Below are 25,605 nucleotides of genomic sequence, written 5' to 3' on the forward strand. Positions count from 1 at the left end.
TCCCAAACAGGCTGACTAGGATCAAGGGAACAAATGATACCAAATGCTGGCGAGGATGTGGAGAAAGGGGAATGCTCATTCACTGTTGGTGGAATTTCAAACTCATGCAACCTCTATGGAAAACAGTGTGGAGAACTCTTAAAAAACTAAAAATGAACCTACCATGTAACCCGGTTATACCACTCCTTGGTATATGCCCAAAGGACTCATCCTATTGTAAAGACACTTGTACAACCATGTTTGTTGCTGCTGTTTTCACAATAGCTAAGAGACAGAAGCAACCTAAGTGTCCCTCAACTGACAAGTGGTTAACGAAAACGTGGTATATTTACACAATGGAGTTCTATTCAGCAGTAAAGAAAGATGAAATAATGAAATTTGCAGGTAAATGGATGGATCTAGAAACTGTTATACTAAGTAAAGTAACACAGAAAAAGAAAAGACAGATGTTCTCCCTCATTTGTGGATCCTAGCACCAAATCCTTATAATAGATGGAATCCCACTGAAATGGGCCAACAGCCCATGGAAAATAGATGATGCAGAGACCTGAAAATTCAGTGCCTTGCCACAATGGGAGGAAGATCATCCCACATCTATCACCCCTTCCAAGGCTCAGGGACTTTTGTGGAAGAGGTTAGCACAAAGAATGTATGAGCTGGAAGAAGGGGTGGAGTGTTAAGTGGAAGCATCCTCTGACCACCATGCAGGCAAACCTCCTTCCTATCCTTATCAAGGAGTCAATGGGGGAGTCAGCTACCCCTCCTACCCAATCACTCGACCTTAGCTGCATGTGGGGGAGGGACTAAGGTATATAAGCCAAGAACTCCATGAGGCACCTCTCTTGCCATTTTGTGTGGCTGTCGGGAAGTCACAAGATCTATATTTGAGTGTGGACTTTCCAGCATGGCCATAAATGGGGGGGGAACCCACTCTTATGTAAATAAACCCCCACCCCATACTCTGTCAGTAAGCCCAATAAACTTGTCAGAATTTTCCGAAAAAAACAAAACAAAACAAAACTTCTTTCGGAAACTCACCCTTTATGGTCTGTGAATTTTATTCTTCAGATTCATGAGACGAGAACCCCAAAACCTCTGGCCTGAGGTGGCTTTGCATTTCTGGGACCCTAGCCTCTCAATCTAAGCAACAGAGCTGAGGAAGATACCCTGACAGTCTCTTATCACAAGGCAGGCCCTTTTCCTGTTGCTCCTTTACTCTAAGTATTTTCTGAGCTTTTACCCTGGTGGTGGTGGTGAGGGAGAAGGCAAAATGCAAAGCTCCACCCATATAAAGGGCAGGACAGTGAATAGACCAGGTGAATCTTGCTTTAGGGATGGAGAGGAAGATGATCAACAACGAATCAAAGCTGTTCCTTTCTAACTGGGTGTCCTAGTTTGTTCTTCATTGCTGTGACAAAACACTCTGACCAGTACCAACTTGGGGAGGAAAGGGTTTATTTGTTTTACATCTCCCAGGTCGCATGCAGTTCATCAGGGAGCCCAAGGTAGGAACTCAGGGCAGGAACCTGGAGGCAGGAGCTGGAGCACAGGCCATGGAGGAACGCTGCTTACAGGCTTGCTCCCTTGGCCCCTGCTCAATCTGCTTTCTCATGCAACACAGGCCCACCTGCCCAGGGGTGGCACCACCCACAGTGGGCTGGGCCTGCCCACATCACTCATCAAGAAGATGCCCTTCAGACAGACCAGTCCAATAGAGGCAATTTCCCGATTGAGGCTCCCTCAACCCAGGTGTGTCAAGTTGACACTAAAGCTATCCAGCACACTGTGTGATATTTGAACAAACCTTAAAAGCTGTTGGCAGGATTTCAATGGACTTAGCTGTGGTGTGGTGAAGGAGTTAGACAGAAAGTCACAGGGCAAGGGAAATGATAAGGCTTTGTGTTGAATTTTGGTTTCCTTCTGCTTTTAACTCTCTTGTATAAAATGTTAATAATTCTGAGAGTGTACTTAGGACTTAAATGTGTTCTTACTGAGATAATCCGTCTGCACAGGACTTCTTTATTTTATGAACCATAGTCCATATTCCTCCCTTAGTAATTCTATTTAGTCCATAGAGTGTCAGTGGGCTAGCCTTGCTCTGCTTCCTGGCTTCAGGGGTCACCATGTGATCTCGTTCTGCCCAATCAGAGTAGTCCTTATACTGCAGCACCAGCAATTGTTTTGAGAGGCACATAGTATCCAAGGAAAGAGAATGAGAGTCTCTGTGGTAGAACTGTTGTGGAAGACACCCAGAGTTACTCTCAGAGTTCAAATAGCTTTGGTTGTGAGTAGTTTGCTCTGGGAAAGAACATGCTTGGGAACAAACAAAGCAGCAGGCAGAGCTGACAGAGCACACGTTCTGTGCTCAGGGTCTACCCTTCAGCTCCACCATGAAACCAACAAATCCGATACCATTTTTTTTTTTCCCCCTCAAGTCAATTTGAGGAGAAATTTTGTAAATTACAACTGAAAAATTCCTCCTACACAGAGCTGATAAGCTGCCAACTCAGGGAAAATTTTCCTAGTTGGTCTAATAGGTATTAACATCTGGCCTGACCAACTTTTCTTTATTACCGAATTGATGGCCTCAGTCTATTACTTCAGTTAAAGTGGCAAAACCACTGTGGTTACAGTCTACAGTCAAGCGGCTGCTGAGTTTTCTTTAGACCAAAGCTATTAAGATACTTTTAACCACTCCTTATGCTGATTATGTCGTATATTTTAAGTATTCGAGAATTTTCATTCCAAAGAATCCTGCAGTAGCCTCTTGTCTGCACCTGGAATCCCAAGAACAGTCACTTCATCCACCTCTGATCTGTCCTCTTTCCTCAGCTCTCTCCCTCTCCCAGGGCCAGAAAGGGGCAATGGTACTTACAGGGGAGTTTGCGAGAAACAAGGAAATTCTAACCCATCACACTATATTCTTGATCTGTTACCAAGTAAGGAAAACTGGCACAGCGACAACTGAAGATGACCCCCTCAGGGTTTTCCCCAACCACAGTCCCCTTGAGATTGTCATGAGACAAATAAATGAGATGGATGCAAGAAGGCAGTGGCTCCCGAGGAATCCTGCTGTCTTCAAGAATGCTATCAATTTGCTGTCTTCAATTTTATCTCCATAGGCAACTTTGCAAGAGTCAAGGCTGGGTGGTGTTCACTGTAGGAGTGTGTGTTAGGAAAACTAATTTCAGCATTTGTATAAAATTTCCATCAGTCGCTTGCTGCTATCAAATATCACACTACCTGGGAAAGCTCTTTGAGGGACTGCATTTTAAATTCTTGCCTTGTTTTTCAGTGAAACAGTTGTATTGCTAGCTGCCTTGCCGATTGGGTTCTTTCTGATCCACGTTTTGACTCTGCTAATGTATCTTTAAGTGCTGATAGCAATTTCACATCCTGTTAATATTCTTGCTAGGTAAGAATCTCATTTTCTATTTCAGTAGCCTTCCATTGGTAAAAATGCCAATTTTCCATTTTGTAATGAATATTATATCTCTTTTTTTTTTTTAACCTCACATAAGTAAATTAGACAGCTACAGAAGTTAAACACAAGTGAGTAGGTCAGCCTGACCACCTTTAGCAGAAGTTCAGGTAACAATTATGGTAGACATAAAGAAATTAGGGGAAGACAGGACTTCAATTTCATTTTACTTTTGCCAATATTAGACGCTAAAGAGTCTTCGGACTTCGAACCAGGCCTTATTTGTTAAACTTCTGGGTCATATTAGACCAGCAGATCTTCATTAAGTATCATTCATCAAACTAGGTCATGTTGAAAGAGATTTCCTTTCTGGGGTGGTAGAACTGGAACTGTGAGTCTGAGCTCTTTGCTGCCGTGTTTTTTTGTGGTACCTGTTTGTGATTCTTTTGAATATCTTGCATTGGAACTCCTCCTCTGTCTTCAGTAACTCACCCAACTTTATATATTTTGGTAGCTGGTAGAATTTGTTTCAAAATTGAGAAGCTGAGCATGCAAGCTTTATCACTGTTGTTTTTAGCTAGGGATCTAGGCCTTGTCAATTAGAGGCACTTGACTTGAATTTCAAGTGGTCCTTAGTGACCCAAGGAAAGGACCAGGGAAGACTCCTCCCCTACTCTGGACGAAGATGGTGGAGACTATAGCACACTGATCACCAATAGAGCAATCAGTGTTAGGACTAAGGTAAACCTTGAGCTCAGTGTGAGCTGGGTCACACGTGGAAGCTAACAGCGGTCTTTTGGAACATTGTTTCTAGTAGAATGACCTCCAAGCAGATTTGCTAGTCTCTGAAAAACTCTGTGACTACCTAATACTTTTTGTTATCCTGTCTCTGCTTAAATCTTAACCCCACCAGTGGATTTTACTATTTCCTATAAGCCCTGGGACAGTCACCTTCAAACTAAATCATGGAGAATGCAATTCACAGATGGAGAGAATGAAGCTGATATATGCAAAAAATAGAGTCAAGGCAGAGGAGAGCAATCTAGAATTACTTGGGTCCTCAGAGACTGTGAGACCAGCTCTAACTGAATTTTTCTATTCTATTAGCTAACAAATTCCTACTGATGTTTAAGCTCGTTTGAGGTGGTATCTGTACTTACAGAAGTTAAACACAAGTGAGTAGGTCAGCCTGACCACGTTTAGCAGAAGTTCAGGTAACAATTATGGTAGACGTAAAGAAATTACGTATTCTGGCAAACATAGATGAAAACAAATTAATATTATATGTCCAGAGTCTCAAAAATGTTCACCTCCCACCTTCATATCTTTTATTTATTCTTTGGAAATAATTTAAAATGTTGAAAAACAAAATCAAAGTAGTTAGATTGGGCAAATGGGTGCCTAAGTCTTGTTTTTTAGATAACAGTACCCATGAGGAAGAGGCACTTGAGTAATCGTTCATGGTCACCTTTTTCATAGCATCTATGTTACGTTCAAACACTGATTTTGTTGCTGCATTAGTCGTATTCTGCCTTTCTGGATACCTTGTCTCTCGCCCTTTTCCTGGATTCTTAGGAAACTGCCCTTGGAGGCTAAAAATTGGCATACACTGTGAGACTTTAAAAACACCTGTTTGTTGTCCAGCCAAATTGCAGTTAAGCGCCAGAAGTCTGAAAGTGTCTGGAGCAGGCCCTGTTGCAAACCACCACCTATAATCTGGGTATATTCATAGTTCAAACAGATCCTTTAGGGTGCAACCTGCTTTAGGGACAAACAAACAATAACTGGCCCACAGTTTGGTAAAATTTAAAGTGCTTTGGTTGAGAGTCAGAAAACCTGAGGTTTGGTCCTTCAGTATGTTTGCTGGCAATCTATGACCTTGGAGTATCCATTCCTTTCATTAAACCTTATACTCCACATTTGTATAGTAAGACATCTGGCCAGATGCTTTTTATTGCCTCTTTTTCTAGTTCTTAGCACCTGTGTTTTATGATTCTTATCAGTTGGCATTTGCAAAGTAAGTTTGCAAAGAGCTTGGTTTATGAGTGCCTCTCATACTATCCAGTTCAGACTTGGCCTCAGGAAGTCATGGGAAGAATTTGGTTGGATGAGTTCTCCTTGCCCCCCAGGTCTTTAGAGTGAAGTCTCCTGGACCCACTCCAAGCATGTGAACCCCACTTCACTGTGATTCTGCTCCCAGCTGGAGGCAGCCAGGCAGGTGGGCTCAGTTGTTGGGGATGACCTAGTGACCCAACCTAACAGGATTCTATTCAGGTTATTAACAACCAGTTAAGGTAGATGTAACTTTTCTAAGAAGGAAATTCAGAATTCTTAGTGATAGCTAGTAGTTGAGAATGGATTTTAAACTTGGCTTTCTTTCTAGACATTATAGGCTATTGGAAAATAAAAAACCCTCAATACCAGGAATGGACTCCCTCTCTAGAAGCTATTGACAGGGATCCCATAGACCCTCAAATAATACTGGCCATTGCCCCTGCTCTTGGTTACCCACTAGAGCTGGATGGTAAGACCCTATTGCTGAAAACATTACACACATGAGCTGTAGAACAAACAAGGGGAAATCAAGCTGGTGCTGACTTCAGAGTCTCATCAATACTGGCTAGTGTTCATAGTGCTGGAGGGTGCTATGCATGCTACCAGAAGGAAAAAATAATCATCACCTTTCCCAGCTGTGAGTCCTGTGAACTACAATACTGGCTTGGCCTGATATGCTCACCTATGCAATAGTGACCAACTATTATGGGCATAACCACCCACTCTTTAGTTGGATTTAGGGCCCCCTTCCTAGGATGGAGTCCATACCTGACACTGTTATCAGGTTTAGGAACCCGAAGCTAAACAGGTCACAAGACATAGGAGAGAACCTAATACTAGTTTTCTATTAAATAGTTATCATATTAACCTGACTCTTATGGCTTATTGTTATTCCCAAATATTAACAAGTCTCTCAATTCTCAGCAGAGAAGTTTCCTTATGGGACAGGTGGTGAGTAACACAGAAATCCACAACTGGCCAACATGCAGAGAGCAAGAAACTGCAGAGTGCTTGTTCTGAATAGGGCACATATCAAACTTATACCCCAAAGCTGAGGGATCATTGCAGAAGGGGAGGTGGTGGAAAGATTGTAAGAGCCAGATGTGGTGAATGACCACAAGGAAACAAGAGTTTTTCAGACAGATGGTCAGTTATTCATATGAGCTTGCAGGAACAGTGTCAGCATGCACAAGTTCATGCATGCTCAAACCAAACAAAATCCCAGCATAGACATGAAGAGGTAGGTAAGAAGCTCCAACCCCACTTAAGGAAATTGTGTCAACAGATGGCTGCTGGGAGGGGCAGAGATAGTCTCTTTCAAGCATGGGACTCTTGGGGAGTTAACAAGGCTCCAGTGGATGGACCCACACCGAGGGACATTTAGGGACACTAATTAGACTCCATAGGCCTTATTATGCATATATACAATAGAGTACATTAAATTGGGCAGGGGCAATAAGGGGCGGTGAGGATAGGGAAGGGGCTCTAAATACCATCAAACTATATTGTAAAAATTCAATGAAAAAAAGGAAAAAAGAGACTTGGGCTTTCCATTTTAATGCCTGTGATTTTCTCTCTGCTTGACAGCCTTCTTCAGATGAGCACTGCTGAAGTGACCACTGAAGGGTATGTTCTGAGGGTGCCCTGGGTAGGTTCCTACTTCTCAGTTTTAATGTGACAACATAGCCATCTTCCGCCATAACTCTTGTTCTCTGTTGTGACCTTGAATAAGCTGATCCTTCTTAGCCTGTCTCCTTACTTGTAAAATGAAGATTAGATAGCACCATGCCTGCTTCACATGGAGGCTGCAAGGGTTAAATGGAACTCCTTAGCATGTTGAGTTTTAAATACATTTATTATTATTCTAAAAATTTTCTGTGTATGAGTGTATTGCCTGCATGAATGTAAGTGTACTCAATACAATGTCCACAGAGGTCAGAAGAAGGCATCAAATTCCCCTGGAACTGGAGTTACAAATGGTTGTTAGCTGCCATGTGGGTGCTGGGAATCAAATCTGGATCTTCTGTAAGAGCAGCCAGTGCTCTTAACCACTGAGCCATTTCTTTAGCACCTAATGAGCTTTAAATAAGGTTAGTGATATGTAAAGAGTCTAATTTGCGGCAAGTTTTTCTGTTTCTATTTCCAACTTAGAGGCTTTCTTTGACCACCCTGACCAGAGGTTTTCTTTTCTATCTTCCACTTCAAACTCTTTCTTTATTGGGCAGATACATCATAGCTTGTGACTATTGTATGTGTGGAGCGTGGTAGTGGTGGTGGTGGTGGTATTCTGCTTACATCTCTTCAGAGCCCTTTACCATTTCTATTCTATTCAGCCTATTTTTAATGGCTGGTACCTGAAATTGTGTTGGAAGCCCTTTCTTTCTAAAACCTAGTCTTGCTCCAGGGGTCCAGCTCTTAACCAATGACTGACAGATCAGAGGAGTATAAACACCCCAGATCTGTCATTTATTAGTAGATTTTACCATCTCGCAGAGTTTCCCCCAGAGGATTAAACTTTAGTGCCGCAGTGGCTTGACTGCACATTGTTATTGATCATTCCCTCCTCCCTATCTTATATCCCCACTGCCCTGACAATGTCCTTGTACCTCCTAAATAATCTGTGAGGGGAGCCCAAGTAAGACCAGTTTGTTGTTGTTGCTCTTTCTACTTATCCTAGTCGAATCTACATCTATTTGTCTTGCTTGTGGTTATATCTGGTGCCTAGATATCTGCTTGCCACAGTGAACACTCAATGAGGATTAAATAAACTAATGAATGCCAATCACTGCTGTTATTGAAATGCAGAATTTCACTGAGCTTAATTCACAGTAGTTGTCTGCATGTACATACAGAAAATGAAATATGCTCTCCCAAATGAGAACAACAACAAAAATTCCCTAAAACGCTTTCAAGAATAATATTCCTGTTAAGGTGCTGTTTTAGCATGGCTATAGATTCTTTATGGGGAAAGGCTACAAGAATCAACCTCTTAGGAGTATGGCATTTCTTGCTGGAGCAACTTGAAACCCTGGCATGGAGATGCTTCAGTGTTGCTTTAGGGAGACGACTCAACATGCTCATTTGAGGGTGGTTTAAAGAGAAAGTAGCTGGACCTTGGAGCACATACATTCAGTGAAATAAGATGGATACCTGTTTAGAAAGTGTGGTGATAATTCTAGTCCTCAAATATGTCAGTTAATCCTCAGAATTGGTACATGGCGCAGGTTTTCTGTTACTCTGATTCTCGATGAACAGGAAGGGCTAGAATTTGAAGCCAGCTATTATGGCTCTCAAGCTCCTGTTCATGCCCATTCTTCTATCTTGCCCCTTGTATTAATAATGCTTAAAACTAGATACCAGCTGAACTTAGTGAAACACTTCAATCTGGAGAAAATAAGATTGATGTTTAATAAAATCTTACTGACAGTAAGATGTACCTGTTCTGGGTTACCTTCAAAAAGTTGTAGGCTATCAAAGAGGGGACAGGTATATTTTGTGGCTCAATTTCAGTAAGAAATTTCTAATTGCTCTCCAGCAGTAGAAGGAATAGCATGTCCAGGACTTAGAGGTGGACCTTTCTCTGGGAAGTGAAAGAGGAGACTGAGGCATGGGAGAGGTGACTTGTTGGCTTAGGGGACCTTCAAAATCTTTCAGATGTGAGATTCTAGAATATTAAAGAATGAGAAGACTTACACAGCTCCTGTATGTGTGGTTGGTACTATGTATCTTAAACTAGTAATGTGACTTGAGAGAAATACATGACTATCATGCTAAGTAAAAGAGATACGTGGTATGTGTATTTTTTCACAGGGAGCAGAGCTGGTGCGCCATATGGTGAACTCCACAGTGTGGTGGTCTAGAGGTGGAACTGGAATCCGTATACCAGAGTAGCTTTGGACACGTGTTTCACTTCTCCTGAACCTTGTTTTCCAGTGTGTAAAAAAGGTGTTGTTCTGTGGATTAAATCAACTCAGACCCTTGAAAACTGTAAGAGCTCAAAATGGTAACAACTTTTTTCTCTGAAAACCTTTAAATTAAAATTTCCTTAAAGTCATAAATGCAAATATTTTTGTTTCTTCTAATACACTCTAACATTAAAAGGGGGAAAATTAAATTTGGAGTACTAGACCCCTGAGGCTGAGAACTTGGAACTTCTCCTCAAATCATAGTAAGTACTGAAGTTTGTTAAGTGCTTAGACACATTTCATGTCCCAACCCGTCATTGGTTTTGGGCTCAGACAGAACTGGAAGCTGAGTTTCCTGAATTTCAGGCTCTGCTTCCCCCACACCTATCCAGACGACAGGTTTTTGTAGGGAATGGAACATAAATATTTTGCTCCAACTCTGTTTATATTTCAGGAAAAGCAGACCAGTTCTGGACCAGAGTTTGTCATAACTCCAGATAAAGTATCTGCCCCCAGTTTCCCTTCCTTGCACATTTGGTTTCCGACTGGCTTTAGTCTCATGCTCCAGTTTCTGATGTTTAGATCTCTTGTATGCCTTTCCTGCCTTTCTCCTCCGTCTTCCTCTTCTCTCTCACTTAATTTCTCCCTTTTTCATCTCCTCCTCTACTTGCCTAGACTCATTTTCATGGTTGAAATTCTTACATTTCTGACCAAGCAGTTGGGTTTGCTGAGGGTTGAATCACATTCTGGAAGCCTGTTAGCAGCACTAGCATGGAGATGTGGATGCCTGCAGGAACCAACTAGTGATGGCAGATAGTGCAGGGCTCCACAGGGTTTCAAGAAAATATCATGTGGTCTTGGTCCCCTTGACTAAACTGCTCAGAGCCCAGGTCTTGGATTCAGGAAGATCTGGTTCTGGCCTTGCCACTACTAGCAGTTTTCTCATCTGAAGAATGGGAACACACTGCAGACCTCCAGAGAATATTGGGAGGCATAAAGGAAGACACGTTCATTTTGCATGCTGCCTGGAACAAGCATGTGCTGTGTGATCACAGCTGTTGTCAAGGTGATGACTGATAACTCAATCCACCCCTCTTCTAGCTTCTTTTTCCTGGTCCCTCCCCACTTGTCAAAGCAATCAGACCCAGTGCTCCCCTTGCCAAGGTCCGCTCCACCCTCCGGGTCTTGGAGTGAGAATGGCAGAAGGCAGGAAAGCTGAACCATGTCCAACCAGGAGCCTAAATGGTTGTGGAAAAACTCAACCTTCAAAGACCTCAGAAAATAAAAAATGAGATAATAAAAAGAAATGTGTTTAATTGCAAAATGGTTCCATTTCCAATATAAAGGGAAGTAAAAGGAAAACATGGGAACAATTTGTTGTGTGAAAACACAGGCGCCTACATCCTATAACCTTTATCCAGTCTCTCAGGAGGTAGGCTGCACTGCTGCTGTGTTCTGTCCTCTCGCCCCATTCCTCCTTCCTTTAAGCCAATCGTCTCGTAGTTCCTCCAGCCATAGGAATTCTCTGTTCCAAGGAGGTACTTGGAGCCCGTCTGCTTCTCTAGAGCATGGGAAAGGGAACTTTTCTCTCTTTCCTCTCCATTTCTCTTGTTTATTAAGTCAAAGTCCCAAATAAGATTTATTGTCACCTCGCCTTTCTCATTTCTAGGCAGCTTGTTAATATTTCAGATAAACACCCTTCCTGAACACAGCCCTGCAGAGTTCTATTCCTGCTCTCTGCCCAGTGATTCTGTCACATTGCCTTGGCAACCAATTAAAATACTTTTATGTGTATGGCGATATCATCCTTAATTCTGCAAAAACCAGGGCAACGTGCTCAGAAGGCTTTGGCATGCCAGTCACTTGATGTTCTTCTCACAATCTGCTCCATTCTGGTTTGACTTCTTTTTTACCTCCTGAAATCCAATTACCCTTGAATTCTCTGCAAGCACTTACATGCCATTCCTAACACACCTGGCCTTAAGTCAAGAAATACCATGTCAATCAGACAGGGGCTGGTAGGGATTCTGGGGGCAAAACGGATGCTGTATGTCCTTTCTGCTCGTCTCAGGGGAAGAGAGCAGGAGCTCCTCAGCCTGGAGGCTGATGAATTGCAGTTTCTTGCAGCATGGCAAACATCCTGCATTCAATAGCTATTTAGTAAGTGTTGGTTGCAATTCAGGGGCTCTGCTAGGTACAGAGGAAGCAGAACACCTTCTTACCCATGGTGCTTGTAGTATAATAGAAAAGAGACAGCACTGTGCAGACTGATAGGTGCTGTGGAGTCTGGGTGGGTAGCAATAGGGGACCTTTGGAATCTGAGGAGAATAGGCTGACCTAAGGTGTAAGACTTCCCAGAGGAATGAAGACTACACTGAGACCCCGGAGGGAGTTGCACCTAGCCACGTGGGGTCAGATTCCTCATTAGGCAGATTGTCTCATTCTTGCCTTCCTATCCCTGGCCCTTTGATGAATGCCCTCAGTTTGGGTGGCCTTTTTCAAGCTCCTTAGGGCTATTTGATTTATTTCTCCTATCTCCAGGCTAGTGTTTCCTTATTAGCCTTTTGGGGAAAGGTAATGCTGAAGGCTCCAAGATCTTTAGATTTTTCTTTTGGCCCCGATGCTACATATGTGAATGATACTCAAAAGGCCCATTTCCCAAAGCCAGAAGCCTTGAGACCATAAGCCCAGGACTCAATATTCAATGTACATGCCTCAGTGTATTCTAAAGTTTGAGGCTTATTGTCATCTATCAATACCTGAATGATTAGTGATTAGCATTTTAAAAAGGTGTAACCTCAATAACTTCCTTGCACACTCTAGAATGACTACAGGAATGCTTAATTTGACCTATAATCATACTGTATTTAAAAAAAAAAGTATCAATACCAACTGAATGCAGACCAATCACAAATAAAGTAGAGATAACAGTGGCATCCATCTCAGTGACTGCATACAGATGAAATAAGTCTGTCTGTAGAAGTGCTAGGTACAATGAATGGCACACAAGCAGTCCTCCTCACACCTACTGTGTTGGTACAGTGGACCAGCCCCTAACGTGCACCGTCATAGCATGCTGTGCCACACTTAAGATCTATTAGCCGCATCACAAGTATTAGTTCATAAGGCTTTGGGGGCCGGGAGAAGGGTCATGTCTCATTTTCTTTTGGTTTCCATTGCAGCCAAAGCAAAAGGCTGAGCATTTAGTGCCTATAGATGTTAGTAACAGTATATGGTAGGTCCTGTGTAAGATAATTCCTAGAATTATTATACCTTGATTTTTGAAAAATATTTTATTTGTTATTTCTATTTTATGTATATGAGTGTATTCTCTGCATGATGGTAGATGTACCCATGTCAGGCCCAGCCCGTGGAGATCGGAAGAGGGTATCGGATCCCCTGGAACTGGAGTTATGGATGGTTGTTAGCCACCACGTGGGTGCTGGGAATTGAACCAGGATCCTGTGCAAGAGCAACCAGTGCTCTTAACTGCTGAGCCATCTCTCCAACCCTATTCCTTGATTTATCATCCCAATGACACTAGGATCATTATTTTACTTAATGTGTGTTTGTTCATGTGTGTGTGTGTGGGGGGGTACATGTTTGAGTAACCATGCATGTGTGTGGAGATCAGAAAACAACGCAGGTGTCATCTTTAGGAAGGCTATCTATTTCCTTTAAGACACTGGACTGGAACTCACCGATTAGGCTAGTGTGGCTGGCCAGTGAGGCCCAGGGATCCTCTTATCTCTGCCGTCCCAGTGCTGGGATTATAAATGTTCTTTACTGTGCCCAGCATTTTTATATGAGTTCTGGGGATTGAAGTCCAGTCCTTGTTCTTGCAAGGCAAGCACTTTACCAAATGAGCTATCCCCCAGCCCCCAGGATCATTATTATCTGTATGTCTATAGCACAGGGGAGTAGCTATTTAACTGGTAAGTGGGATAGCATTTTAACTGATATTCGTGGCTACCTGGATGAGTACATGCATAGTTAACCTTACCAGGAGCACAATCAGTGCTAGACCCTAGGCTAAGTACTTAATAAATACTGTCTCATGAAATTCTCCAAACAATCCTGGAAGGTGTGCCTTGCTATTTCTATCTTATACCAACAATGCTCAGAGTTGCTAAGAAAGTTACCCAGAAGGACACAGCCAGTACACATCAATGCAGAGCCTTTCTTCTGAGTCATAACATTATCTTTTTCACTTATCTTATTGAAAGTCTAATCAGAAGCAGCAGAAACATTTAAATACATATTTTAAAATAACATGGAGACATCTATTTCCCTTATTCAGAAAGAATTCACTCACGCACACACAGACTCATATAGACACACACAGACACACATAGACACACAAAGAGAGAGAGAGGGAAGAGAGAGAGAGAGATAGACACCAGGGGAGAACGGAGAGTTATAGTAGGTATAGAATTTCAGTTTGAGAAGATGACAAAGTTCTGGAGATAGTGTTGAGATACAAGGTAAATGTACTTAATGCTACTGAAAAAGCACTTAGAAAAGGCTAACATGGTAGATTTTATACCATGTGTATTTTGTTGTAGCAAAAATGTGATTATTGAAAAAATTGTAAAGTTAGCGTTGTTCCTAGCCACAGTGCTGCTATCCCAGGATAGCAGAAGACAGGTCAGTTAAGCCTGTAACTTAGAGGCAAATTCTTTCAGGGTTTCTTCTTTTTAGTCTGTGACTAAGTGCCAATTAACTCATGAAAAAGTATTTCTACCAAGAATACAGGAGCACATGGAATTTGTGGCATATGACACAGGAGGTTAGCCTTATACAGAGTGGCAGTTCTTGTTTTCTTCAGGTTAGCAATTCATGACCCAAGTGATTTTGAACCTGGCCCACTGTGTTTTCCAGAGAGTGATGTTTGTCACTCAAAAAGGTATTTAAGGAGGTGACTCATGTCAAGAGCATTTCTGTTACTCCGTGACTTACACCTAACACAGTGTGTTGCTCATTCCCCACATAGCTCTGCAATGGCTTAATTCATGAAGGGCTCATTTCTGCACTATGAGGACCTAGTCCACGGTTCCACGAAGTCTCGCATAGACATGAATGCATTCTTTTATCTATCTTTCACTAAACATTTTGAGGTTCTGTTCCAGTTTGCCTTCAATTGCTGTGACAAATTACTCTGACCAATACCAGGTTGGGGAGCAAAGCGTTTATTTGGCTTACATTTCCTGGGTCACAGTTCATCAAGGAGCCCAAGGTAGGAACTCGGGGCAGAAACATGGAGGCAGGATTGGAAGCACAGGCCATGGAGAAACACTGTTTACTGATTTGCTTCCCTGGTCCATGTTCAACCTGCTTTCTTATACATTACAGGACCACCTGCCCAGGGATGATACCACAGTGGGCTGGGCCTTCCCGCATCATTCAGCAATCAAGAAAATACCCCACAGACATGGCCACAGACCAGTCCAATGGAGAAAGTTCCTCAACTGAGGCTCCCTCTATCCAGGTGTGTCAAGTTGACAACCAATGCTATCTAGCACAGGTTCCTAGCAAGGGTTAGGCTATGGGCTAGGGGCTCTGAGCATGATATCAAATGACGAGTTTTCTGTTCTGTTGATGTCTTGAAGAATGGAGAATTGACAGAGATATGAGATGAACTCCACTACTCTTTGAGTCCTTAGTAGGACCCGTGAGAGTTCCTGGTGTGAACTGTTGGGACAGAGCCTGTGTGTGGCAGGCCCTGAGGAGCAGGGTGCTGAGTGCTCTGGCTTCTGTGCTGGCACTCTCGAGTCATGTGGCTCTGGGGGCTGATGAAGGCCAAGCTGCAGGAAACCGGTCATGAAGGACTTGTGTTATTCTGTCACTTGCTTTGGGACTAGTAACATGACCATTTCAGCAGCTAAGAATGGCTCTGTATGTCGATAACATGGAGGCTGCACCTCAGTGTCTCAATGTGCTTAGCTACCACCTTGGAGCAGAGCTATCTCATTTGCTATACTGAACCTATCAAGTTGCTGGAGAAACAGCTGATAGGCCACATGCTGACAATGTAGACAGTTTGACATAGCTGTTGGAGAGATTTTATTATAGGGAGCAACTGATACACACCTTGCAGGTGTCATCTAGTCACCCTGCCTCCTCTCCATCTGTCTCCCCCTCTTCTCCAACTTTCATTCTAATTCAACATAGCTCTGCCTTGTCCTGCCCTACCTAGTAGCTATATGCACAGGTCAAACCCTGCATTTTCATACCTTGACTCTCTCCAATCCTTAAAACTTTATAGGACATTTCTTTTTATTGACGAAGCTTCATTTCCCTCAAACTGATCTATCTCATTACCTGACATTCTCATATACTATAATTTTTTAGTCTTTGTCTTTATCAACTTCATTGTATTATAGCATAAAAATATATCCACTTAAGAGTATAAGATGATGAATTTTGATAAACTTATATACAATTACATAAAACATCTTCATTAGCCTCCAAATCACTACAGTGCATATTTTTGTATTTTCTAGAGCTTTATATAAATGAAATGAGATAATATGTACTCTTCAGTAAGATGCTCCTTTTAGCATACCTCAACACTTCTATTATTGGATGTATCTTACAGTGAGTGGCTAATGTGGCCATGCTCCCCCGCTATGAACCTTAACTATACAGACTATATACTTTATAATGGATGTTATCTTGCAATCAGTATCTGATTTATACATACAAACATGCCCATTATACATATGTTTGTGTCCTTGTATGCTGATGGTTGGGTTGTTAGCTAGTCTGACTTGAACAGTTAGTCCTAGGAAGGTGAGATCTTTACTTTGCTGTGTAGGTTACCACAGCACCTGTAGCTGGAAACTGGCAGGAACTAAACACTGCAGAAGATGGAGAGTGTTTCAATGTTGTCTGAAAATAAGAGCATATGAAGTCTAGACAGTATTTCCCAAATTTTGTTCTAGGCACAATTGCTATTAGTCAGGTTCTAACAAAAAGGAAGAGAAAATGATGCAATATCATTAGAATTGGTAGCACAGGCCTATAATTCTAGCTACTTGCAAAAGGGTTGCAAATTCAAGGCCTGCTGGGATACAGAGTGAGTTCAAGGCCAGCTGGGCAATTTAGTAAGACCCTATCCCTAAATAAAAAGCAAAAAGAGGGGCTGGAGATGTAGCTCAGTAGTAGAGTACTTGCTAGATTCAATCCCCAGCATCTCTCTCTCTCTCTCTCTCTCTCTCTCTCTCTCTCTCTGACTTTCTGTCTCTCTCTGTCTCTGTCTCTGTCTCTCACTCAAGCTTGACAAATGTTCTTTTATTATAACCTCCCACTTGGAGATTCCCAGTTCATTAATGTGCTAAAGTCTCTTGAAAACCCTGCAACATTCCTTTTTTGTTTGTTTGTTTGTTTTGAGACAGGGTCTCCCTGTAGCCACAGCTTGGATTCACTATGGCGACCAGGCACGCCTTGAACACACAGAGATCTGCCTGCCTCTGCCTCCCAAGTGCTGGGACTAAAAGTGTGTGCCACCACACCCCGCTCAAAATCCCTACAGGATTCTAAAATCATATTTTTTTGTTTTAGGTTTGACTCTGGAGCTTTGTGGAAACGTCCACTGAGGATTTACAGAGCACATCTGTGGAAGACTGGGCTCAGGAGTAAGCATAAATGAAAAGAATGCTAAGACAAGAGAGGATGCTGATTGACACTGTTTCTGCTGGCTTGAGCTGAACTCTGAAAGGGTTAGCTGAGGATGCTCTTCACAGGTCACGGGCTGCATGAGTACTTTTTCTCTCCCAAATCTCTTTATAGTATGATGAGGCATGTGCAGGCAACCTTTCCTAAGAGGAAAGGAAAACAACACAAAAATATGCGCAGGCTAATCCCTGAGGTGATATTTCACATGTGGTGGAAAATTGAGGCCAAGTAAGGAGAACTTCGTGCCCCACCCTCCTGCCTCAGAGCTTAGACTCTCCCATGGGGAATGAGCTGTTAAACAGTGTTTGGCCAGATACCTTTCACCAATGAAGAAACTGAAGCTGGTCACAGAACACTGGGCTCACTAAAACAGGGAGGAGCCATCAGCAGGAATCTCCCTGATCACCCAGACCACTGCAGAGTCCTTCCCATCATTGCCCTGGCCCCCATGCACACAGAAGGGAAAGCAAATCAGAGGGGGCCATGTGAGAACTCAGGTGCCAAAAGAAAAATGCAGAATTTTTTTTCTTTTTTTCAGTGCTTTTTTTTTTTTTTTTTAAATCACAATATAGAAAAGCTGACTGTTTTGTTTTTTTTTTAAATCACCATATAGTAAAGCTGACTGTTTTCTTGTGTTTGTTTCTATGAATTTGAGTACACATACATTACACTACTACAGCCATCAGGATTCAGAGCAGTTCCATCATCCATGAAATCCTCAAGCTGTCCTTGCACAGCCACGCCTACACCAGCCCACAAGCCCTGGCAACAACTAGTGTGTTTGCTGTCACTATAGCCTCGACATTTTGCGAACCCCTTTTCTTTTTGATAATTCCCCAAATCCCCTTTGCTTAATTTTTCAATGGAGATCTGGGAATATTTATGTATATCTGCAGAAACCTTACAACCAGCAGACTTTTCTATTGCTACTGCTTTGTAATTTACAGTTGCTAACATGTTTTAGTACCTATTGGGTACCGGGGCACTTGTGCTAAGCTCTTAATATGCATCATCTCATTTTAACTTCATAATGGCCTTATGCTATATGTACACCATCATTATATCTGTTTTACAGTACAGAAATGGAGGATTAGAGACATTAAGTGACTTGCCTAAGGCCTCACAGCTAACAAATGTTAAAATCCCGGCACAAAGCCAGCTCCATTTGACTATAAATCCTTAAACACAGTCAGCAATAAAAGGGAGGGGGTTGTAACTAGAAATGTGATGCACTGAGGGTGGGTGGCAGCAGTGACATTCTGGGCCATATGTTTTTATAAAAAAATCAGTTGCAAATATGTGAGAAGCTGTCGAATCATCTGGGTCTCCTGACTTCTCAACCTCAGTCTCTACCTACTTGAATTCCTCCATTTGCTACATATGGTCCTTGCTGTCCCAGGTGTCACCTGCCTGCTGTTTTCAGGGACCCAGGATGATTTTTGTCTCTTTGCACATTTAGCAAAACCCACCATCTGCATCACAGCTTAGAACACATCTGAGACCCAGGAAAGGAGCTGAGCCACCTTCTGGTTTCCACCCAGCCTCGAGTCCCTAAAGTGCTTCTTGACCTCCTTTTCTCTCTTCCGTTGCAACACCAGCTGAAAAAGTTTCTAGGTCAAAGCCACCTGTCTGTGTGTGGCAGTTGCAGGCGTGTTCTCGCTGATATGGGGTGAGTAAGATAGGAATGCATGTGATTGTCTTGGTGTTCCAACAATGCAGGGAGAAAGTCCAGCCCTGAGAAACCCAGGGCGGTGACAGTTGTATTGGTGAAGAGAGACAGGCAAGGGCAAAGGAAAGATGGAAAGTTAATGAAGAGTCAGTGATACTAGGGAGGTGAACTGGACTCCTGCGCACACTCCCTCCTCTCTCTCTCTCTCTCTCTCTCTCTCTCTCTCTCCTTATTTTGAACTGACTAGCAAAATGAAGTTAGAGAGCTTTCTCCTTCAATGAACTTATAGCTTCCCTAAGAGACCTTCAAAGCCAGCACATTTTGGGAAGAGTCACATACCTGAATTATGTCCACCAACAATTTGGGGGCAAAGTAAATAAGCCAGAAAATCAGGGCACCAAAAACCACCTTGGGGTGGCACTTGATTCACAAGGGGATGAAAGAGGGTGTATGATTTAGAGTAGAAAGTGTTGAGTCACTCAATAACAATCATAGCTAATATTAATTGAGCACTTAATATGAGCCAGTCAATGCACTAAGAGCTAATTGATGTGAATCATCTAATTTATTTCTCACAACAACTCTATGAGGTAGGTACTACTATTATCTTCAATTTCCAGATGGAGAATTGAAGGCCCTGAAGTTTAAGTGACTCACTCAAAGTATACAACTATTGAGGGGCAGAATCAGGGTTTGGATTTTGATATTTCTCAAAACCTTTGTTGCCAACCCTAATTCAGAAATATTATTAAAGTATTGGGCTGGGTGTGGTGACACACACTTTTAATTCCAGCGCTCAGGAGACAGAGGTGGGTGGATCTCTGTGAATTCAAGGCCAACCTGGTCTACATAGTGAATTCCAGGACAGCTGGGGCTGCAGGGAGACCCTGTCTCAAAAAGACAAAAAAAAGTATAACAAAACGAGGAGAAAAAGAGATCAATCAGCTCTTCCCCAACTCATAATCTTCTTGAAGGCTTGTACGGCTCCTTTGGCTTGGCTGCATTGTGGGGAGAACTAAGACCCAGAGAGATCTGAACTACGAGGAAGCCTACCAGAGCCTGTTGCTCTTAACTTGGTTTGAAATAATGGCATGCTGTAAAAACCTGTAGCCATTTCTCAAGTTGTCTTTTTTACACAATCGGCTTGGGAGGGATTTAGATGTGTAGGCACAATGGACTAATTTTTCTCTCTTGGGTTGGCACCATGAGGTGTGACTGTTGGTTCCACCCTAGCATACTGGCTGGCACAGCAGGCATCAGGCCTCTTTGAGCCAACAAAAAGATCTTGATGAGCTTGTTTTGTAGATGAGCCTAGGCCAGCAGAACAGACTTTGGTTGTAAAAAGCTTGTGGGTAGGAAGTTAAATGAACTCCTTCAGAGTGCCAGGTTATCAGAGAGGCCGCTGAAAGAGGTGTTTTGCAAAATGGTACCCTGTGACAACAGATTATTTTTCCTACTCAGGGGAGTACTTTATATTTAGTATACTCTGGCCTGGGCTCACCATAGACTCATGTTTAATAATAATGCCTGTGGCACCTTCCTGCAAGGGCTGTAACTCGTACTGTGTTTTGTAGAATGCCTCATGCATGGCAGGGCACAATAAACAGTCAATAGCCATGTTTACTATGATAACGATCTTTCAATGCCTTTCATTTGAGGCTCCCAAAGTGCTTTGCAGATACTAATTAGTTGAGTTTCACAGTGGCTCTCTGTTTTTACAGTACATTTTCCCATTTTACAGAATTTTAAATTGGGACCCAGCCAACTTAAGTGGCTTGCCCAAAGTCATACACCAAGCTTAAATGAATGATAATGATGGTGCTTTGCATTTACCTGACAGGTATTTTCTGCAATGATTCAGCATAATACAAAGATAATTTCACACTGGCTTGGAGGAAGGGGGCAGCAAATATTACTAGCTGCTGGCTAGGATGGATAAACTGAGGCAGAGAAGGCAAGTAACTCAGGAGGATTTGACTGAAGTTGCAAGTCCACTTTCAGAGTACATCATCCATGCCTTACCCAGGAGGCATATGCTTTCATGCTTATAGGAAAGATAGTTATATTTTTGCAAGTAGAAACAGATTGCAGAATGACACCATATTAATATCCAGGAATGGGTTTGTTCATATCTCCATCAAGAGGCAAAAGGGATATGAACACTTCAAGGAAGGAAATGAATGAATCAAGGGTGCTGATGATGGGGCTATTGGCTTCTCTCTTTGTGAAGCATCTTTACTAACCCAGATTCTTCCTCAAAGACCTGAGTTGGTGTTTTAGCAGCATGATAGGCCTAGGGCAGCTTGGAGAGTAGGCATAGACATATCACTGTCTCCTTTGCTGTTCCAAGTCCTCACAGAAGAGGTATGAGGATGCCCAATATCTTAATGCCTTTCTTTTACTTGTGGCCAGCTGTCAATCTCCCTCAAGGAGGAGCACTCTGTGAATCTTCTATAGTTCAAACCCTGGTAGCTATGCATGGCCTTTTCTTAGCAACAGCCACATGGAAAGAGATGAAAACCTGGACAGAACTATGCAAAGCTAATAGTGAACCTGCCTCTTCCCAGACAATGTTTCCTTAGTGAATAATGACACTCTCAGGAAAAGCAAGTCAGACTTTTGAAGGGAAGGGAAGGGGAAGATAAGAGGTTTCTGGGTCTTAGAAATTCAAGGGAGATTTGCCAATCCAGAGATAGAATCCTTTCCTCTATGAACAAGGCACACTTGAGTCAAGTCTGTTCCCCACCTTACTCCACCTTTGCAAGTGTGTGGATTCGGATTGACTAGAGAGACTTACGAGGAACAAGTGCCCAGCCCTTTCTGGAATGTATTCACACACATAAACATACTAGCAATAAAAAAAAATCTGCAGTGAAGAAATCACATGAACTTCCCACTCTCCTTTTTGAACATTTATGCACAATTCTACCACATGGCTGGCTTAAAGGTATAGTAAACTCCAGGAGGGCTCAGCTCTTAGAAGGAAAATTTCAGAAAACCCTTGTTGAATGCCCAACACAAGCCTTTTCTGTGTGAGGAGGAGATTCCTTGCCAGACCCTCCTACCCAAACCCTCTTCAGAGCAGGGTCTTGGTACCCTGCTGCCAATATTAAAGCTTGTTTTAGGCAGGCCTTCGAAGAATGCATCCTTGATTTTCTAAATATGCTAACAATCCAAGCCACAGCTTTCTGTGTCCACTTTGGCATAAGGACTCCAGGGGTGACAAGGCAAGCAATCCTCCTGAACTCTCAAGGACCACATCCTCCTCCTGAGTCGTGCCCTTGCACAGCATCCCACAACAAGGCTCATGCCAGGTCAGATAAAGTCCTCAGGGTGTGCTGATAGGTCTAGACAGAGGGGCACGAAAGGCTTTGCTGAATAATCTGTGTCGTTTGACTGTGTCTATTTGTTTTTTACGGTAGCCCCTTGAAATATATATGGTGTGCTCTGGTCACTTTATAGAGACACCTGCAGTACTCCTGTACACATCTCTTTTAGCATATAGCCCAGCCTTTGCCATCCGCTAGCTCACCCACATAGACGCTTCCTTCTGCATAATACAGGACATCAAATATCTTGATAACTTTGAATTGACTGTGAACGAGCATTGTCATATCACTTTATAACGAGGGACAGAAAGACAGATTTAGGTAAAATTCAAGTAATGTCTGACATAAGAAACTTCTCAGAAATCTCAACCCTGGGTGAATTTGCTTTTACTTTTCCTGACCCTCAGGGCATTTCCCATTCTCTGGTTTGGCCTCAGAGCAGCCTAAGTGAAAGATCAAAAGGATTATCTAAAACACTTTTCTTGTTCTTCTACCTCTGGGTAAGAACTAAGGAGACTCTAGCAAGCTTTAGAAGTGTGAGATGAATTCTCAGATGGATTACACAGGCTTGGAGTTCCATTATGTCTCCGTAAAGTCATCACGGTTCACGTACTCTATCTCTGGGGAATCATCGCAAACACGGTACATGTCGCTGTTTCCTCGCTCTCAGTATACACATAACCAACCTCTAAATGCACATGACATTAACAAGCAAGATCGTTCTTACCCCATCCATGTGGATCCTGATACTGGGCACCAGTCGGAAGGGGCTGGCCTGCAGACTTCTGGGATTGGTCCTGCTTTTCCTGCTGTCCTGTGTGGTCAGTATACCAGGCCTGCGAAAGGAGCCCGCTCTACAGGAGCTCTGGCCAGAGCGCACACCATCCAGCAGACGCACCAGCAGCAGGTTGGCCGGCAGCGCCTCGATGCTGCAGAACACCAGGGTCCTGCATTCCGGGCACCTCAGCTCCTTGTGGGCCTTGAAAATCCTCTGTAGACATGGCTTGCAGAAGGTGTGCTGGCAAGGGAGGACTTTGGCTGTGACATCGAGTTTTTCAAAGCACACAGGGCACTCTAGAAGATCAAGTAACGTCAAATCATCCATTTTATTTTAAAACTCCAGTCCTGACCTGGAGAAGAGGCAGAATCCGCATTGTAGGGGCAGCTGAGTGGAGGGGGCAGAGCTGGTCTCTTGGGAGCCTCAGAATTCCCTGCCTGTTTGAAGGGAAGAGGAAAAAAAAATGTGACTGCTCAGAGAGGTATGTCCCACCTACGAGGAGGCAGTGTCTTACAAAGCAGTTTGCAAGTACTTTGTTCCGGAACACGAGCTTCAAATGACTCATTCTGATTCAGTGCTAGCAGGTAGAAGACTCAACTTGTGCTGCAAGGATCAGAGGGAGTTCTGCGCAGTGGCTGACTGCTCACTGCCTGAGTGGAGGGCCAGAGCCAGGAGAGGAAACCTTTGGCCAGCTGAGACAGAGACCTACTTCTGCCTCCTGAAAGGGCTGGAGGGGCACTCTAGTGCCTGGAGCATAGCCATTCTTAACTCAGACTAAGGACCCCACACAGTGTAATTTCCGTGAGCACATAGACCTACCTTACCTTCTCCCTAGGCTGAAGTTTGTCTTCATCAGAAGCACAAGCAGATAAGCTTAGGGAGTTAAGTTTATTAACGCTCATGCAGATAGAGACTTCCTTTCCTCACAGTAGATCTTCCTCCACTATTTTCTTCTAGCAATATTCAAAAGTTACTACTCCTCAAACACTGTTTGACCTTAACGATAGGCCAGGGAAGCATTCTTTCTTTAATTTCCTCTCTCTGTTCCATAGTCTCTCTTCTTTTCTCTCTTCTCCTCTCTTCTCTCCTTGATTTTTTTTCTCTCTCTCTCTGTCTCTCTCTCCTCTATTAGCTTAGTCTCAGAGACACTCCAGTTGCTTGACATCTGCTCCTACTTTCAGCAAAAGCAGACAGAATTCTGGTTTGCAGTCACAACCTGCAAAAACCCAGAGGTACAGTTAGGGGTGTGTGTGTGTGTGTGTGTGTGTGTGTGTGTGTGTGTGTGTGGTCTGGAAACAGTTTCCTTTTGGATGTCTGGAACCAAGCCTCCAGTAGAAAAGGCTCCTAGGAAGAAGTCAGCTATGCCAAGACTTGGATGACCGCTGGGATCGCAGGTGGACTTGGCAGGAGAGCCAATGGTTCCCACAGCAAGTGGAGCAGACATGTGACACGCAGATGAGAGATGGTGTCTCACCTTCCCTGAGACTCTTCTCCAAAGTTGTCAGCCCGTTGGCTGGCGAGGTGCGTCTGGGTTAGGGTCACTAACCTGGTGCCTGTAACTGCTGCTGAAGTCTGCTGGTCCCTTCTGGGCTCTGCAGGGCGCTCCCTGCTGCTGGCTGATCTCTTTCCCTCCAAGTGCTGAGCCCTCAGGGCTTTGAAAAACTTCCACAACTTGAACAGTCTGAGTTTCAAGGGATCGCCTTACCCAGCCCTGTTAACGCTGTCGCTGCCGGCTGCTGCCTGCCAGCCACACTGTCTCTGACCCTTCCTTGATGTCGTAATCCCTAAGGGCCAAGGACTTCCAGTTTGTGTTCCTGCTTCCCTCATTTTCTGTCCCATCCAAGCAGCTGAAACCTGCTCAGTTACAAACATGCCCACGTGAACCAGCTTATTTTAAACATTTATAAGAATTTCCAGAGATGGTCAAATATATTATTGGTAGCTGTGGTGGCAAAGACAGCCAGCCTTACAAAAAGTTACTCCTTAAAAGCCACAGTTACTCTGAGTTTTGAGATGAAAAAGACTTCAGTAATCTTTTTGGCTCGATTTCTTTAAGCTAAAAATATAGTGGTGTGCACACACACATACTTGGAAAATCAAGTACAGAAGGGACTTTTATTTCTTAATATTTTGTTATTTTTATTTTTTTGTGTGTTTGAGAGTATTGTCTGCATGTATGTGAGTGAACCCATGTCATGCAATGCTGCAGAGGTCAGAAGAGGGCATCAGATTCCCCTGGAACTAGAATTAAGGACGATTATTAGCCATCATGTGGGTACTGGGAATTGAACTCTGGTCCTTGGCAAGAGGAGTCAGTGCTCTTAACCGCTGAGCCATCTCTCCAGCCCAGAAGGGACTTTTAAAAGAGTAAAAGCAATGGTTCCAGCCCTCCCCCTCTGTCATTTCATATCCCTTAATGGTGCTATATTTCCATTTTTGATTTATTAATAATATGTCTCATGTAAAGTTACAAAACAATCCAGCTGAGTAAGTAGATAATAACATTACCTAATACCAGGGTGGTCCTTGCCTATGTCAGTCACTGTTCTAAATGCCTGTCTTTGCTTGCGTTTTAACCCTTTTAACAACTTGAGGCTACACCACTAAACTTTACAACCCAGATGAGGAAGCTGAGACAGACAGGAAGGTAACCTGTCTGTTACCTGAGGTTGGCAGCATGGTCTGTGTTCTTCACTACTGTGCCACTGAGTGAGAGAGCTTTAAGAGAGGCGAGAGTTCAAGAACCAGTCAACATGTCTTCCAGATGAGGC

General features: G+C 43.2%; 1 protein-coding gene across 2 annotated transcripts in view; it reads right to left on the reverse strand.

Annotated features, from left to right (window-relative positions):
* Positions 1-23,317, reverse strand: part of Sh3rf2 (SH3 domain containing ring finger 2) — a 119,438-nt gene extending 96,121 nt beyond the window's left edge. Inside the window, exon 1 of one of the 2 annotated variants that reach the window (XM_008821645.2) lies at positions 22,784-23,317. In XM_008821645.2, the coding sequence (XP_008819867.1) occupies positions 22,784-23,161 (378 nt within the window). In that variant the 5' untranslated portion in view covers positions 23,162-23,317. The remainder of the gene's footprint in view (positions 1-22,783) is intronic. The other variant, XM_008821647.2, reaches the window with a different exon arrangement.
* Between the last annotated feature and the right edge of the window lie 2,288 nt (positions 23,318-25,605).

This window comes from Nannospalax galili, unplaced genomic scaffold, assembly GCF_000622305.1.
Source record: "Nannospalax galili isolate Female #2095 unplaced genomic scaffold, S.galili_v1.0 scaffold328, whole genome shotgun sequence".
Classification (NCBI taxonomy): Eukaryota; Metazoa; Chordata; class Mammalia; order Rodentia; family Spalacidae; genus Nannospalax; species Nannospalax galili.